Consider the following 16,578-nt stretch of genomic DNA (forward strand, 5'->3'; position numbering starts at 1 on the left):
ACCAGAAGGATTTCAGTAGACCCTTTGGTATTTCATACACCTCAATTAAAAAGTCCTCCCTTTATCTGAATTAAAGAGAGGGGAGATGAGTAAATGTCATTGCCAGTGTGATGCCCAAACCCCAATGTTACTCCTTCTGAAGAGTCTCACAATCCTTGATAATTGTTAATGATCTACATAGGTTTCAGTCATCAGAAAATATCACTCCACATTTCCCACTTTCCACCAACTCTTTCATACACATTTAAGACTGATTCCAACACTGATCACCATGGTTTCCCACTATTAAACATTTTATCTCTATGAAAAGCAGCTGTTAATTATGACACTATTTCCTATCATTTAGCTACTTTTCAAATCCCTACAGGATTTTGCCCCTTTACTCCATGGCTATTTATTTTCTTTAACAGCATCTTGGAACGACCTTGGCAAATGCTTTGGAAAATCCAAGTAAACTATATCTGCCTGATTCCCCCTTCCTCCATTATTTTAATAGCTCTGCCAAAAATTTCTAGCAGGTCAGAGTAGCAATATTTACCCTTCAAGCACCTGTGCTGGTTTGCCTGTATTCATTTAACATTTTTCTACATGGTGTATTATTTGGAAATTACACTCAGTCAGTTTTCCCCGCACTGACAGGAGGCTTGTTAATCTGTAATTCTCATGGTCACCCTGGCTCCTCTTTAGAAGAAGATAATCACAGTGGTGAATTTCCATTCTTCAGGTTCAGGAGCATGGTTAGGGATCTGTTACAGAACCTTAGGGCAGCCTCAAGTTTTAGTTCCTTAAGAACTCTTGTGGGAATGCCATCTGGTTCTAGGGACTCCCTGCACTCAAGTTACTTGAGCTGTTCCATAATCTCTTCTTCAGAGACTTCTTGCTCTGTTCATGCCATACTATGATTTCCTGTAAAGAATGCCCTTGAGGCAGGAATTTCCTCATCATCTGCTTTAGGAAGGCTGCTGCAAGGAATTCATTTACCTTCTCTCCAACTGCTTCATCTACTTTAATTACCCTACTAACTCCTTGGTGTTCTAGAGGGCTTGTGGACACAGGGGTACCACTGTTTGTCTGCTTTGTGAGCTTTCACCTCAGTTTATTTAATAAGAACAGCCATACTGGGTCAGACCAGAGGTCCATCTAGCCCAGTATCCTGTCTTCCGACAGTGGCCAATGCCAGGTGCCCCAGAGGGAAGGAACAGAACAGGGAGTCATCAAGTGATCCATCCCCTGTCACTCATTCCCAGCTTCTGGCAAACAGAGGTTGGGACACCATCCCTGTCCATCCTGGCTAATAGCCATTGATGGACCTATCCTCCATGAATTTATCTAGTTATTTTTTGAATCCTGTTATGGTCTTGGCCTTCACAACATCCTCTGGCAAGGAGTTCCACAGGTTGACTGTGTGTTGTATGAAGACATACTTCCTTTTATTTGTTTTAAACCTGCTGCCTATTAATTTCATTTGGTGACCCCTAGTTCCTGTGTTATGAGAAGGAGTAAACAACACTTCCTTATTTACTTTCTCTATACCAGTCATGATTTTATAGACCTCCATCAGATCTCCCCTTAGCCATCTCTTTTCCAAGCTGAAAAGTCAGTCTTATCAATCTCCCCTGATACGGAAGCTGTTCCATCCCCCTAATAATTTTTGTTGCCCTTTTCTGAACCTTTTCCAATTCCAATATAAATCTTTTCTGAGATGGGGCAACCACATCTGCACACAGTATTCAAGATGTGAGCGTACCATAGATTTATATAAAGACATGATATTTTCTGTCCTATCATCTATCCCTTTCTTAATTATTCCCAACATTCTGTTCGCTTTTTTGACTGCTGCTGCACATTGAATGGATGTTTTCAGAGAACTATCCACAATGACTCCAAGATCTCTTTCTTGAGTAGTAACAGCTAATTTAGACCCCATCATTTTATATGTATAGTTGGGATTATGCTTTCCAATGTGCATTACTTTGCATTTATCAACATGAAATTTCATCTGCCATTTTTTGCCCAGTCACTCAGTTTTGAGCAATCCTTTTGCAGTCTGCCTGGGTCTTAACTATCTTGAGTAATTTTGTATCATCTGCAAATTTTGCCACCTCACTGTTTACCCCTTTTTCCAGATAATTTATGAATATGTTGAATAGGACTGGTCCCAGTACAGACCCCTGGGGGACACCACTATTTACCTCTCTCCATTCTGAAAACTGACCATTTATACCTACCCTTTGTTTCCTATCTTTCAACCAGTTACCAATTCATGAGAGCACCTTCCCTCTTATCCCGTGACAGTTTACTTTGCGTAAGAGCCTTTGGTGAGGGACACTGTCAAAGGCTTTCTGAAAATCTAAATACACTATATCCACTGGATCCCCCTGGGTCCACATACTTGCTGACCCCCTCAAAGAATTCTAGTAGATTGGTGAGGCATGATTTCCCTTTACTAAAACCATGTTGACTCTCCCTCAACAAATTATTGTCAGACATATAGATGAACATATTGTTCTTCATTATAGTTACAACCAGTTTGCCCGGTACTGAAGTCAGGCCTACAGGCTGTAATTGCCGGGATCACCTCTGGAACCCTTTTTAAAAACTGGCATCACATTAGCTATCCTCCAGTCATTTGGTACATAAGCTGATTTAAATGATAGGTTACAGACGACAGTTAGTAGTTCTGCAATTTCACGTTTGAGTTCCTTCAGAACTCTTGGGTGAATACCATCTGGTCCTGGTGACTTATTGCTGTTTAATTTATCAATTTATTCCAAAACCTCCTCTAATGATATCTCAATCTGGGACAGTTCCTCAGATGTGTCACCTAAAAAGAATGGCTCAGGTTTGGGAATCTCCCTCACATCCTCAGCCGTGAAAACCAATGCAAAGAATTAATTTAGTTTCTCCGCAATGGCTTTGTTGTCTTTGAGGGCTCCTTTAGCAGCTCGATTGTCCAATGGCCCCACTGATTGTTTAGCAGCTTCCCGCTTCTGATGTACTTAAAAGAAAAATTGCTATAACTTTTTGAGTCTTTGGCTAGCTGTTCCTCAAATTCTTTTTTGCCTTTCCTAATTGTATTTTTACACTTAATTTGCCAGAGTTTATGCTCCTTTCTATTTTTCTCACTAGGATTTAACTTCCACTTTTTAAAGGAGGCCTTTTTGCCTCTCACTGCTTCTTTTACTTTGTAGTTTAGTCACGGTGGCTCTTTTTTTTTGGTTCTCTTTCTATGTTTTTTTTAATTTGGGGTGTACATTTAAGTTGAACCTCTATTATGGTGCCTTTAAAAAGTTTCCATGCAGCTTGCAGACACATTTCCCACCCTCCCAGCCAGACATATTTCCCACCCTTGCAGACACTTAATATTGTAAGCAATTTCCAAGCACAGCAAAAAAACCTTTAATGCAAATCAATCATTAATATTAGTTTACATCCAGATTCTGGGAGGTTTCCCTACATATTTCTTTGGCAAAATCTGTTCACTTATGCAATCCATAACTGGACTCCAAAGTTACATGAAGTTGCATTATTCCAAGGACTTCAGCTGCAGCTGAAGTGGTTCTTAACACCAGGAAGAGCCTTCAATACCTTAATGACAACTGCTCAGTGACTTGGCAGGGACCAGTCTTGGAGAAGCCCTGATCCCTCACTTTTATTGCTTTTGTGCATTAAACAGATGCTCTTCATGAATTGAGTGCCCCTGTTTAATTACATTAATGTAATTTACTCTTTCACGCAGCAGAGTTGCTGCTTCATCAAGAGTGGTGCTGACTCACTTCCACAGAAACCTCTCCCTGTCCTGAGTTGCTAAATATTCAGCTGTCATTTCTCCAGTAAAGAAGACCCTTATAGAGTATTTTGGCAACAAAGAGTGTTCAGGCAATGACCCAGCAGAAGAGGCATGGAGGGGGATGCTACCAAGTCCCTACCCCTCACCAAGTATTTGACATCCCTTTTTGCTCTTATACCGCAAACAATACCTTTGTCCTTTCTCAATTATTTCAAACTCAGAGGCTATTTACTTAAGCTGTCCTCTTTTTGACTGGAAAGTCTCTAAAACATATTTGTTTAATTTCAAGTGATTTTTGCCATATAAACACGACTTCATCTTGACCGAAGATTTTTTGCTTCTCTCTCTCTCGCACAGACATGCACTAACGCCCCCTGCAAATGTAGTCAGGATGCCTGCATTCCATTCAGCACGTCTCCATTCTCCACAGAGAAACACTCAGTTCTTGTAACAAGGACCAAAGGTAAAGAAGTCAGTTCACATATCTAGGCTGAAAGCTGAAGTTATCCCGAATGCTGCCCTATTCAGAATTAGAAGGAAGAATTATGCAGCTGCACAGCATCTAGGGGTATCAATCATCTACAGACATCCGATGCAGTGAGCTGTAGCTCAGGAAAGCTTATGCTCAAATAAATGGGTTAGTCTCTCTAAGGTGGCACAAGTCCTCCTCTTCTTTTTGCGGATACAGAGTGACAGGGCTGCTGCTCTGAAACCCACAGACCCCTGGTATCTGGTGTAACCAGGTGCACCTCTGTGGTCTCAGAGGGGGACTTAGGGAGCAGGAAGCCAGGAACCCACGCTGACTTGGTGCTCATGAGCCATTCCACGGCACTTTTCAGCGTTGTGCCCTTCGCCCCAAGGCCAATTATAATTCGGGTAAGGGTTCTCTACCCCCGGGACCTTCCAACCCGCGACAGGATTCTGCGCCAGGGCCTGCCCTTAAGCAAGGGCTACCTCCCACCCCAGAGGCAGGTGCATGGCAGCGGCGGGTGCCATGGTCCCCCCGCGAGCGGGAGGCGCCTGGCAATATGGCTGGGGCTGAGGGGTCGGCGCAAGTGACCTGGGGTGACCAGGTGTACGGGTTTGACAGGGAGAGTCCCGCTATTCAGGACTTTCTTTTGGGAAATCCAGGGGCCTGTGACCCCGCATCGCCTCTCCCGGTTTTTCACACTGGCGGTCCGGTCACCCTAGGCGAGGCGACGGCACCGCCTGGGACCGAGCACAGGGGCGCCCTCCACAAGAGACCCCCACCGGCCGGCGAGCCCCGCAGAGCGGGCGTGCCCCAGGGAGGCGCCCTCGGCAACAGCGGCCCCGGCGGCAGCCCCCGGGCGGGGAGCCGGGGAAGGGCCCGGCAGGCCCGCTCGCCGCGGCGGGGCCCAAGGGGCGCCGGGCTCCGGCCGGGGGCCCAAGGGGCCGCAGGAGCGGGCGGGCCCGGCCCAGGCCCCGGGCCGAGGGGCGGCTCTGGCCCGCCCGGCCCCCTGGCGCCCGCGGGCCGCGGTTCCCGGCCGGGCGGGTTTGCGGGCGGACCGGCCGGGCGCCATGGCGCGGGAGCCCGAGTTCGTGCTGCGCTACCTGGCCGAGGTGGAGGAGCTGGCGGAGGAGGTGCTGGCGGGGCGGCGGCAGGTACCGCGGGCGGGCGGGCGGCCTCTCCCCCGGTCCATCGCGGCGCCCCTCGGGACCCCCCGGCCAGCCAGGCCGAGCGGCCCTGGGGCTGCCCCGTGGCGGGCCCCGGCTGGAGGGGGGGGGACTGACGGGGGCGGGGGGGCGATTTACAGGCCGGTAGGAAGCCCCTGCTCGCCCCAGCGCGGGGGGAACCGGGAACCGAGCCGCAGCCCCCGGCCGCTTTAGCCGCCAGAGCCCAAAGCTCGCTGGCTGGCTGGCTCTCCGGCTCTCCCAGGGCTCCGCCGGGCGCCGCTCGGCTTTCTAGCTTGTTTCTGCCTCCTTCTCTGCCCTGGGCCGTTCCCCCTTTCCCCGTGTTCCCTCGTAGGACTGGAAGGGAGCTGGAGCGGTCCCCTAGTCCGGTCCCCTGCACTCATGGCAGGACTGAGAATTCTCTAGACCATCCCTGACAGGTGTTTGTGCTCATCCCACACTCCTCCCCGAAACGATGCTCGGCCAGAAAGTCCCAGGGGCCTCACACTCACCTTTTGTCCTGGGCAGGGGCTTGCCCTTGCAGTTATGTTAATTGCAGGGTAAGTCCAGACCTAGGGCTCTCAGTGGGATTTTAACTCAACCCAAAACAAGGCTTCACCCAGCTCCTAACAGTTATGATTTCACCTTAGGCCGGAGAAATCTGAATGTTCGTGTTTCTTTTCCAGATTGTGGACCTGGATCTAAAGCGGAATCAGAACCGAGAAGCTCTCAGGGCTCTGCAGAAGGACCCAGACCCTTCTGGTGAGGGATCCAGTGTTAGCGCTGCTGTTCACATCTGTGAAATTTTCAGCTCTCTGACATGCCTGACACAAAGTTGCTGTGTTATCTTTGTAATTGACACACCCTGCCTGCAAAGTGATGGAGGGCCACATTTCCAAAATGGCACATGCAGATTAAACACACAGTTGCAGCTGCGGATGTAATTGTGTGAGTTTGTGCCTCAGAGTGGAGGTAGATTTGGGGAAAGGTCAATTACAGTGTTTGTTGTGACTAACTCACTCTTACGCAGGTTCCATGAGACTGAATCTTGCTTAATTGCTCTTAGACACACACCTAAACAATTCTGCAGACTGTTATGGAGCACAGAAGGGTCTACAAAAACTAGCCTGCTGGTTGGATTTTGCATTTATTTTGTACCCAGCAGGATGCAGAGGAGCATGTTTCATTATGAAAATATCTAAACAGGCTGTCTTTCTGTTTCAGATAAAGCAATGGTTTGCTTTGGAAACATGTTTATTCAGCTTCCAAATTCCAAAACGAAGGAAATGATTCAGAAAGGTAAGACAGATGCCAGATTTCTAAAACCTGCTTGTAAACTCTCAAGCTTCAGCCAGGATTGAACAAGTTTTTTTTTCATACCCTTGGACATATACACAGGTGTCTTGTGTCACAAGTATGGTACTTGCGCTAATTTGGTTGCTGAGCCAGTCTGTCTTTATTGACTTAGAGCTTTTATATCCAGAACTTTTATTCTCACCACTGCCTGGAAGCTTAGCTCCTAGATAGCACTTCTCATCCCTAGGCCTCAGAGTGCTTTCCAGAGAAGGTTAAGTACCAGTACCTGTGTTTTACACATGGGGAAATTGAGGCACTGAGAAGGGGAGTAGCTTGTCAGTGGCAGAGCAAGGAGTAGAACTGGAGTTTCCTGACACCCAGTTCAGTGCTTTGCCTCGTCAACCTGCTTTGTGAGCCATGTACCCTGCATATCCTTTCCAAAGTGCCCCACAACTTTCCTTGAGTGCAATTCAGAGGAAGAGGCCCTTAACTTGGCTGTGAAGTGAGGTGGCCTCTGTCCAGCTTGTGCTGAGTGTTTAACAGTGCAGCCTTTACACTTTTTACTAAGGAATTAGGAGATTAAATGTAAAAAGCTAAATTAATATTTTAATACTTGGGTATAAATTGTACAGGAACAAATTAGGTCAAAGAAATGAGGGAGTAGTGCTGATGAGGAACTTCCAAGCTAGGTAAATGGGCAGCAAAATGGCAGGTGGAATTCAGTGGTGACAAATACACATTAGAGGGGATAATTTGAACCCCTCATACATTTCCCTGGGATGTACGTTAATTGTCACTGCTTAGGAAAAAAACCTGGGCATCACTGTGTATTGTTCTATAAGTCCTGGGCAGCAACTGTGAGGAAGACAAACAATTTTAGGATGCATAAGGAACGGGCTGGAGAATAATATGGAAAATATCTGAATACCATTCTATAAATCAATGGGGCACCTTCCCTTTGATACTGTGTGCGGTATGGGCCACCCCATATCAAAGGGGATGCAGCAGAATTAGAGGGGCTTCAGAGATGAGTGACAAGAAAATCTCTGCTATGAAAGGAAGATGAGTTAGTTCTCCACCTTGGTAGAGAGGGGATGTGATAAAAGTATACAAAAAAAGGAAGGGTGAGAAAGGTAGATCGGGAACTTGTATTCAACTTGCCTCTATCATATGAGGAACAAAGGGGCATTCAATGAAATTGAAAGGTGGCACATTTTAAAACTGGACTCAGTACAGGGGTAACTGGGTGAAATGGTCTGGCCTGTACTCCTGGGGGGGATTCTGCGGCATGCAGCGGCACAAAATTCATATGGTCTGCATTTTTCTGTGCCCCCCCCGTGCAGAAAAACACAAAAAAATCTGCCGGGGGACACGTGTCTCTTCCCAGGCAGCGCATCTGTTCCAGCGTGCCTGAAGCAGCCTCAGAGATTGTGGGGGGGCTGGGGTGCGTGCCTGGTGATCACCGTCAGGAGGAGGGGTGCAGGGCTGGGCGTACCTGTGTGCCAACGAGAGAGAGAGAGACTTTGTCCCTCGTGACTGCAGTTCCCTGGTGTGTAAGGGTAGGGCTTTTTATTATGGGTGAGGCAGGCTAGAGGCACAAATGAAGCAGCCTGCCTGAGTTAATTGATCTCATTCTCTGGGGCAGAAATGTAGCAGCATGCCTATTGTTCCTATTATTAGTTAACTGTTCCCATTCGAAAGAATAGTAAATATAGCAGGCGACCAGCTTGGCTTAATGGTGAAATCCTAGCGGATCTTAAACATAAAAAAGAAGCTTACAAGAAGTGGAAGGTTGGACATATGACCAGGGAAGAGTATAAAAATATTGCTCGGGCATGTAGGAATGATATCAGGAGGGCCAAATCGCACCTGGAGCTGCAGCTAGCCAGAGATGTTAAGAGTAACAAGAAGGGTTTCTTCAGGTATGTTGGCAACAAGAAGAAAGCCAAGGAAAGTGTGGGCCCCTTACTGAATGAGGGAGGCAACCTAGTGACAGAGGATGTGGAAAAAGCTAATGTACTCAATGCTTTTTTTGCCTCTGTTTTCACTAACAAGGTCAGCTCCCAGACTGCTGCGCTGGGCATCACAAAATGGGGAAGAGATGGCCAGCCCTCTGTGGAGATAGAGGTGGTTAGGGACTATTTAGAAAAGCTGGATGTGCACAAGTCCATGGGGCCGGACGAGTTGCATCCGAGAGTGCTGAAGGAATTGGCGGCTGTGATTGCAGAGCCATTGGCCATTATCTTTGAAAACTCGTGGCGAACCGGGGAAGTCCCGGATGACTGGAAAAAGGCTAATGTAGTGCCAATCTTTAAAAAAGGGAAGAAGGAGGATCCTGGGAACTACAGGCCAGTCAGCCTCACCTCAGTCCCTGGAAAAATCATGGAGCAGGTCCTCAAAGAATCAATCCTGAAGCACTTGCATGAGAGGAAAGTGATCAGGAACAGCCAGCATGGATTCACCAAGGGAAGGTCATGCCTGACTAATCTAATCGGTTCTGTGGATGAAGGGAAAGCAGTGGATGTATTGTTTCTTGACTTTAGCAAAGCTTTTGACACGGTCTCCCACAGTATTCTTGTCAGCAAGTTAAGGAAGTATGGGCTGGATGAATGCACTATAAGGTGGGTAGAAAGCTGGCTAGATTGTCGGGCTCAACGGGTAGTGATCAATGGCTCCATGTCTAGTTGGCAGCCGGTATCAAGTGGAGTGCCCCAAGGGTCGGTCCTGGGGCTGGTTTTGTTCAATATCTTCATAAATGATCTGGAGGATGGTGTGGATTGCACTCTCAGCAAATTTGCGGATGACACTAAACTGGGAGGAGGGGTAGATACGCTGGAGGGGAGGGATAGGATACAGAAGGACCTAGACAAATTGGAGGATTGGGCCAAAAGAAATCTGATGAGGTTCAATAAGGATAAGTGCAGCGTCCTGCACTTAGGACGGAAGAACCCAATGCACAGCTACAGACTAGGGACCGAATGGCTAGGCAGCAGTTCTGCGGAAAAGGACCTAGGGGTGACAGTGGACGAGAAGCTGGATATGAGTCAGCAGTGTGCCCTTGTTGCCAAGAAGGCCAATGGCATTTTGGGATGTATAAGTAGGGGCATAGTGAGCAGATCGAGAGACGTGATCGTTCCCCTCTATTCGACATTGGTGAGGCCTCATCTGGAGTACTGTGTCCAGTTTTGGGCCCCACACTACAAGAAGGATGTGAAAAAATTGGAAAGCGTCCAGCAGAGGGCAACAAAAATGATTAGGGGACTGGAACACGTGATTTATGAGGAGAGGCTGAGGGAGCTGGGATTGTTTAGCCTGCAGAAGAGAAGAATGAGGGGGGATTTGATAGCTGCTTTCAACTACCTGAAAGGGGGTTCCAAAGAGGATGGCTCTAGACTGTTCTCAGTGGTAGCAGATGACAGAACGAGGAGTAATGGTCTCAAGTTGCAGTGGGGGAGGTTTAGATTGGATATTAGGAAAAACTTTTTCACTAAGAGGGTGGTGAAACATTGGAATGCGTTACCTAGGGAGGTGGTAGAATCTCCTTCCTTAGAGGTTTTTAAGGTCAGGCTTGACAAAGCCCTGGCTGGGATGATTTAACTGGGAATTGGTCCTGCTTCGAGCAGGGGGTTGGACTAGATGACCTTCTGGGGTCCCTTCCAATCCTGATATTCTATGATTCTCAGTCAGTTCCCCCAGGAGCATGAAAATCTGTGAAAGTTTCAAGGCCCCTACACTGCCAGAGTGATGTAAAGGAGTCTTATAAATGACAGGAAGGGAATCCTCAGCTAGGAAGCTGTATGTGCTTTCTCACTTTTTTCCTGTGTCAAAGTGGCACAATGGGGTTAGATTACAGCTCAGGATTTATTTTACTTACCTCGTGAAGAAAAAAGACTTTGAGGGCAAATAAAACATTTACCAAGCAGTTAGTAAAAATGTCAGGACCATAAGAACCAAGCACTTTCCAAAGTACCTAGCCAGGTCCAGGACAATGATTAGCAAAACTGTATGACTTTCATGTGTGAAAGTCTGAGCAATTTAAAATGATATTTACTTTTTTTTGTTTTTGTGTGGTGTTCTGTAATTCAAATGAAATTCCAGGATTATAACTGGAATGCAGGGGATTAGTTACCAAGTGTTTGTAACTTAACTTTCATTTGTTTAGGAAACGCTGAATAGTTACTGAGACTTTTTTTCTGTATTTTAGTTTAAATACATTAAGAAAACAATTGAAACTGGTGTGATTATATTGCATTATTTTGACAAAATATGCATAATTTTGCAGAATTTTAATTTTTTTGGCACAGAATCCCCCCAGGAGTATACTATGCAGGAGGTCAATCTGGAAAATCATAATGGGCCCTTCTGTCCTTAAAATCTATGAAAGTGGGTGGGTTTAGAAATATTAACTGTTTGTATTGTGGTAGTACCCAGAGGCCCTGATAATTAGTTACTGTACATTCCCCCACACCCCCCCACCCAAACAAAAGACAGTACCTGTCCCAGATAGCTTACGGTTACTTTTAAGAAACCATCGGTTTGGCTCCCAGTACTCTCATGGCATATCTTTTCTGACAGGTTGTAATGCAGTTACAGATGAGCCTGTTTGGGCTCCAGAACCTTGTTTCTCTTACCATTCAATTCACTTATACTTAACTGGAAGGGATTATCTGGCATGAGTATATTCTGTAGAAAGAAAACTGTATACCTAGTTTTTTCTATATGACAAAACAAATGCAGCAAGTTTTAATGAGAGTGAGAATCCAAGGAATAGGCAGCAGAGAAGAGTTCCCCCTCACTCAGAGTTGATGTTGCCTTAACTCACTGTACTCCAGGATGCTTCATTATCACCATCATCACTATCTTCTCAGATCAGAAGCACTTAGACGAGGAAATAAACCAACTTCGGAAAGAGCTGAGAGTGAAGGTCAACCGTCTCTTTGAAGCTCAAGGTATTTGAAAAGGGTCAGGAAACATTTGGTTGTGAGCACAAATCAGGTGAGGGGTGGAGGGAAGAGGTCCAAAAATCCATGAATTATATTCCGAGAATAACTCCCCTCCATTCTCTTTACAGCAAAAGCCCCATATTTGCCGAGTTTTGTGGGCATGTGCCTGGGACTGTTCTGTTGCAGACCCCACTGTGCACCACTAACATGTTATCAGTTGTTTCTAATTGCTGGTAGTTCAGTCAGTGATGACTATGGGAACAATTCTGCAGCCAAATACAGCAGTGTCTTCTCCAGACTACTTGTTCTGGCAGTTGTTTAGAGAACTCTTTCACCAGGCGCCAGTGAGCATGCTTTTTAACAATATCTTTATTTCCCGCTTGTTGTTCTTCCTCAGGTAAACCTGAGTTGAAAGGATTTAACTTGAACTCCATGACCCATGAGGAAATGAGAGCAATCAATCAGATACTGGAAGGACGAAACTAGACCTTCATCACGGAGACTTCAACGTTGCTGATAAGGTGCATTCAGACCGTCACTCACAGTACAAAATCTGTGGACAATCTCCAGATTTCTTGTGAAGACATATTTACTCCTGGTATCTCTCGAGTGGTACATTTCCTAAGAAGTATTTGGCTTTTGAAATCTTTTCACGGTAGGAATCATTCGGGTCCAGTGTTGATCATGGATTAAATACTGCAGTTTGCAGAGACTTGCTAGAACACTGGCCCTTTTAGTTATTTGACAGCCTGCCATCACTGGGGTGGGAGTGGGATTATTAGAATCAGAGCAGGACATTCCTAACTGCATCTCTTTTATGTATGAACTTCTGTAACTTAGCTCCACAGCTAGTGCATTCTATTGGCAGGAAAGGGAGTAGGAGGGAAAGAACTGTGAATCCATAGTGTCTTCAAAGAATAAATAAAGAAACTTTGAGTTATGTAAGCTTGTGGTGGTAGGAGAATTGTGAATCAATTAAAGTGTACACTTAAGAAAATTCCTGGATTTTTTTTAAGTGTACAATAGATACTTGACAGGTTTCAGAGTAGCAGCCGTGTTAGTCTGTATCTGCAAAAAGAACAGGAGTACTTGTAGCACTTTAGAGACTAACAAATTTATTAGAGCATAAGCTTTGAAGTGGGCTGTAGCCCACGAAAGCTTATGCTCTAATAAATCTGTTAGTCTCTAAAGTGCCACAAGTACTCCTGTTCTTTTTAATAGATACTTGAGTGCCTGTTAATCTGAAGGGTCTACTTCTGAGCTAGGCTCCTGTGTCTAAACTTGTAAGAAGAGATCTGGAAGAAGTAGGATTGTTTACATTAGGGAAGGGGACATAAGTATCCAAACCAGTGAATGGTCTGGAGGAGAGAAGAGGTGTCTCTACTCATCCTGTCTTGATACAAGAATAAAGGGCTATTCAATGATGTTGATAAATGATTAATTCAGAACTGATAAAAAGGAGGAAATACTTTCTTCACACAATTAGCACATGGAATCCATTGCTACAATATATCATTGAGGCTAACTGCAGGATTCAAAAAAGGATTAAACACTGGTGGATAACAAGACTCGCCAGAGCCATAGTAGTGTTTAAAAAATTACACCCTCGTGTTTCAGGGTTTTAGACAAATTCTAACTATTTGGAGTGGAGATGGAGGAGTGTGTGTACGATGGGGAATTAGGAGGAAACTTCCCTGGGGGTAGATTATCCCATAACTGCCTACAGCAGGTTTTCTTGAACCTTTCTGTGAAGCGGTTGGAAGCAGCTGCTACTGGCAACAGGATAGTGGACTAGATAAATCCCATGTCTAGTAATTCCTTTGTTCCTAATTGCTCTAATGAAATGGTAAATATGACTGCTTATGTTTGTGCACGGGCCTGGGGAAGAGGAACATACAGGGACAAGAAAAGCCTGCTGTCGTCTCTCTAGAAATGAAGGTTTTCTTCCCCACACTAGCTCAGGTAAACTTTAGTAAATATTAATCATATATTAATATCCTCTACAAAACACACAACTTTTCAGTTAATGCAAAAACTAAAGGAAAAGAATTAAGGTGATTCTACCGTGAGCAGCTCTCCTTCATATTCCATCGCTTCAATAGTGCAGACAGTGGTAGGTGTGTTATGTCTTGTTATTGCTATTTAATTTTGAAAAAGTCAGAGATAAGGTTGAAACTTGGTTCACTCTGAATACAGCAAAGGGAGTTTGGGGCCTAGCAGAATCACTTTCACTCTTTTTTCCACTGTTAATGTTTGCATTGCTTGAAAGTGTGCCCTAAATTAGTGAAAGTGCTTTTGGGTGTGGAATTTTAGTTTAAAACACTGGTTTACATTTTAGGGCTGGGGAGTAGGTCACAGCAAGCAAGCCAGTGAAACAACTGCATCTGTTTGGGGAAATTTTGTACACTCAGCCCAGAGAACTGTAACTGACCCTTCATCTTTTTCTAGCACTCAGCCTCCTGCCGTATAGGGTGAACAGCTTTGAGCACCAGGTGTTTACACTTTAAACAGAACAACTGTAATTGTTAGCTCCTCAGCCAGTCTCCCAGCCAGCTGGGCAGACACATACACACTACTATCCACTGCCCTGTTCAGTTTTGCACAAGTATAACATTTAAATGGAGCTCAGGAGGAGTGGGTTTGCACCAGAATAGGCTTGTTCCACTCTCCTTAAGACAGGGGCTGTTTTGATAAATCTGTCAGCTTTGCTTGATTGCACTTTTAAGAAGTTGCCTGTATTTAACTAGCGAGTGTGCAGGGTTTAGAGCTACAGCCACAAGCTTCTAACTGCTAAACGCAAATCTATGCACTCTAGGCTTAAGGCTTAAATTCCACATTTCAAAGTTAAAAATAATTCCCATTAGCCAATAGCCTCACCTGTAGCTTCCCAGAAAATTACATCTCTTCTGTAAGAGGGTGGTAAAGTTGCTTTTCCTATCTCAAAGGTACTAAACCCCTTCATTATAACAGCCCTCTTCATGTAACCAGCGTCGTGGAGCCACTCTCAGGGCCTTCATAAAATCTACCGGTAAGGTTATTGTTACTGTATCATGGCAACAGGTCTTACGATCTGACACGTTTCTATAGTAGCAGCAGCATGAGGCTCAAATACCCACTTTTCTTAAAAGCTTCCATTTTACTGAGCAAATTCTGTATAGCCCCTGTTATAGCTTACACTTCAAAGGAAAACTACTGAAGTCAACAACCTCAAATTGAGGACCAGTGAAGCAGCACTTCTTGTGGATTTCTAACAGCACTGAGGCATTAAATATTTTATTCATACCCATTGCAACATAGACAGAGTCAAAGTGATGGATAGGAGTGCTTTTTGTCTGCAATGTGGAGTGTACCGCTGATCTATAGTCATATGTAGTAGCCAGCTGACAGCCTTGCTACAGCCTATGCTGTGGAACAAAACAGATTAATTCTTTACTGAAGAACTGGTCAATCACAACGGAACATAACCAAAATACCTGATTGCATCATGTCCAAGTTAAAAGCCAACCCACATCTATTGTTGCTCTGGCTTATGAACAGGATTCATTTGTTAACTAAGGTTCCCATGCAGGGAAAATCTTAAGGAACCAAGAAATAGCCAGCAGTCCTATGCTGAGGCAGCAAAACTGTCCAGAGACAAATGAGAACTGCAGGTCCACGATAGGAGGAAGAGGGAGTGAAAGAGCTCAGTCCTCAGTGACTTCTCTTTCCTGATGCTCTGGATCAGCATTAAACTTTCTGCTGGGTATGAAGAGGTTTGAAGAGCTGTTTCAGTTGTTTTTTCCTGTCATTATTGTAGCCTGAAATGAAAGCATTAACAAAGTGACATATGACTTACAAAGAGTGAAGAGTAGAGATAATCACCTGCTTTCAGACAAAGCTGTGCTCCAATCAGTTAGCATGAAGCTACAACCAGAGAAAATACTGAAGGCATATTCAACTACTTAGTGCTATGTGAAAACCTGCAATAGGCACTTTCTGCCTGATTGAATTGGGCATTATTGTGGGCTCCTAAAACAAGAATATGCAACCAACATTAGAAATGTGCACAATAAACAGCTGTCACAATTTTATTGTGAACATTTGGGAATCAGTTTTTAAAAGGAACTGGCAGGTGAAGAATACCTGTGCTCGCTCATGCGGTAAGGAGTTCCAAAAATCTTACTACTGCCACCACATCAGCTTTTAACGCTCCTATAGTTTGATCATTTACACCCACTATTGGAAAACGTTCACCCCCTCACACTTAGCCTCACAGGGGTACTACACTCTGCTAGCACGATGTGATAATTCACACCTGGTCCTTTTACTCGTGAGGGAAAAGTATGTTTTGCACTTTTGGTGATGTCTAAACAGTTAAGGACCATGAGTGGGATGCCCTGCCATCTGCGTATGAGTGAAGTACCTAAATGTGTGTTTGCCATGAAGCTTCCATTTACTGGTGTATCCACGTTCCCTTCTGCTCTACTGACTGGACCATCATTCCACATCAGGTCAAAGCCCCCAATACGCTTCTCCTTCCCCGTCAGCCTGCAATATCAAATACAAGGTGTTAAAGTACATGTGCAATGGCTGTGTAGCTATCTGATTCACTGTCTGCACATTGGCTGGAAACCTGTGCAGATCAGGGAGAAAACCAAACAGCTGAGAGCTGCAATGGGCAGCTATTTACTATTAATATCTTGGGTTAGCACAATTGCACCGTCAATCATAAAATGATGCAAGGCAAGCTTCCTGGGACAGGAGGCTGGATACATGAGGCATGAAAGGAGAGACATGTGGTCTGAGCATTAGACTGGAAGCCAGGAATTCCAGTTCAAGACCCAGTTCTCACACCACCTTCATCTGTGGCCCTGAGAAAAGGCCACTGGGACAGTGTTCTCAGTGTTTAAGTTTCCTGATGTGTAAAATAGAAATTTA

The 16,578-nt window shown here is 45.1% G+C and overlaps 2 protein-coding genes across 10 annotated transcripts in view; one reads left to right on the plus strand and one right to left on the minus strand.

The window, feature by feature from the left end:
- Positions 1-4,452: 4,452 nt before the first annotated feature.
- PDRG1 (p53 and DNA damage regulated 1) lies at positions 4,453-13,085 on the plus strand. 4 transcript variants are annotated; one of them, XM_084645838.1, is made up of 5 exons: positions 4,453-4,666; positions 6,109-6,184; positions 6,647-6,721; positions 11,551-11,667; positions 12,059-13,085. In XM_084645838.1, the coding sequence occupies exons 1-5, from the start codon at positions 4,604-4,606 to the stop codon at positions 12,145-12,147; spliced, it is 420 nt and encodes a 139-aa protein (XP_084501964.1). In that variant the 5' UTR covers positions 4,453-4,603; the 3' UTR covers positions 12,148-13,085. The 4 variants fall into 4 exon arrangements, with proteins under 4 accessions (XP_084501964.1, XP_084501963.1, XP_084501962.1 ...); XM_084645837.1 differs by lacking the exon at positions 4,453-4,666 and adding an exon at positions 4,782-5,392; XM_084645836.1 differs by lacking the exon at positions 4,453-4,666 and adding an exon at positions 4,928-5,413.
- A 1,833-nt stretch (positions 13,086-14,918) lies between these two features.
- Positions 14,919-16,578, minus strand: part of TTLL9 (tubulin tyrosine ligase like 9) — a 35,514-nt gene continuing 33,854 nt past the window's right edge. For 4 of the 6 annotated variants that reach the window (XM_084645832.1, XM_084645830.1, XM_084645829.1 and 1 more), the window contains one exon: positions 14,919-16,188. In XM_084645832.1, the coding sequence (XP_084501958.1) occupies positions 15,891-16,188 (298 nt within the window). In that variant the 3' untranslated portion in view covers positions 14,919-15,890. The remainder of the gene's footprint in view (positions 16,189-16,578) is intronic. The other 2 variants (XM_084645831.1, XM_084645828.1) reach the window with 1 other exon arrangement.

Source organism: Lepidochelys olivacea, assembly GCF_965140295.1.
Source record: "Lepidochelys olivacea isolate rLepOli2 genome assembly, chromosome: 13".
Classification (NCBI taxonomy): Eukaryota; Metazoa; Chordata; order Testudines; family Cheloniidae; genus Lepidochelys; species Lepidochelys olivacea.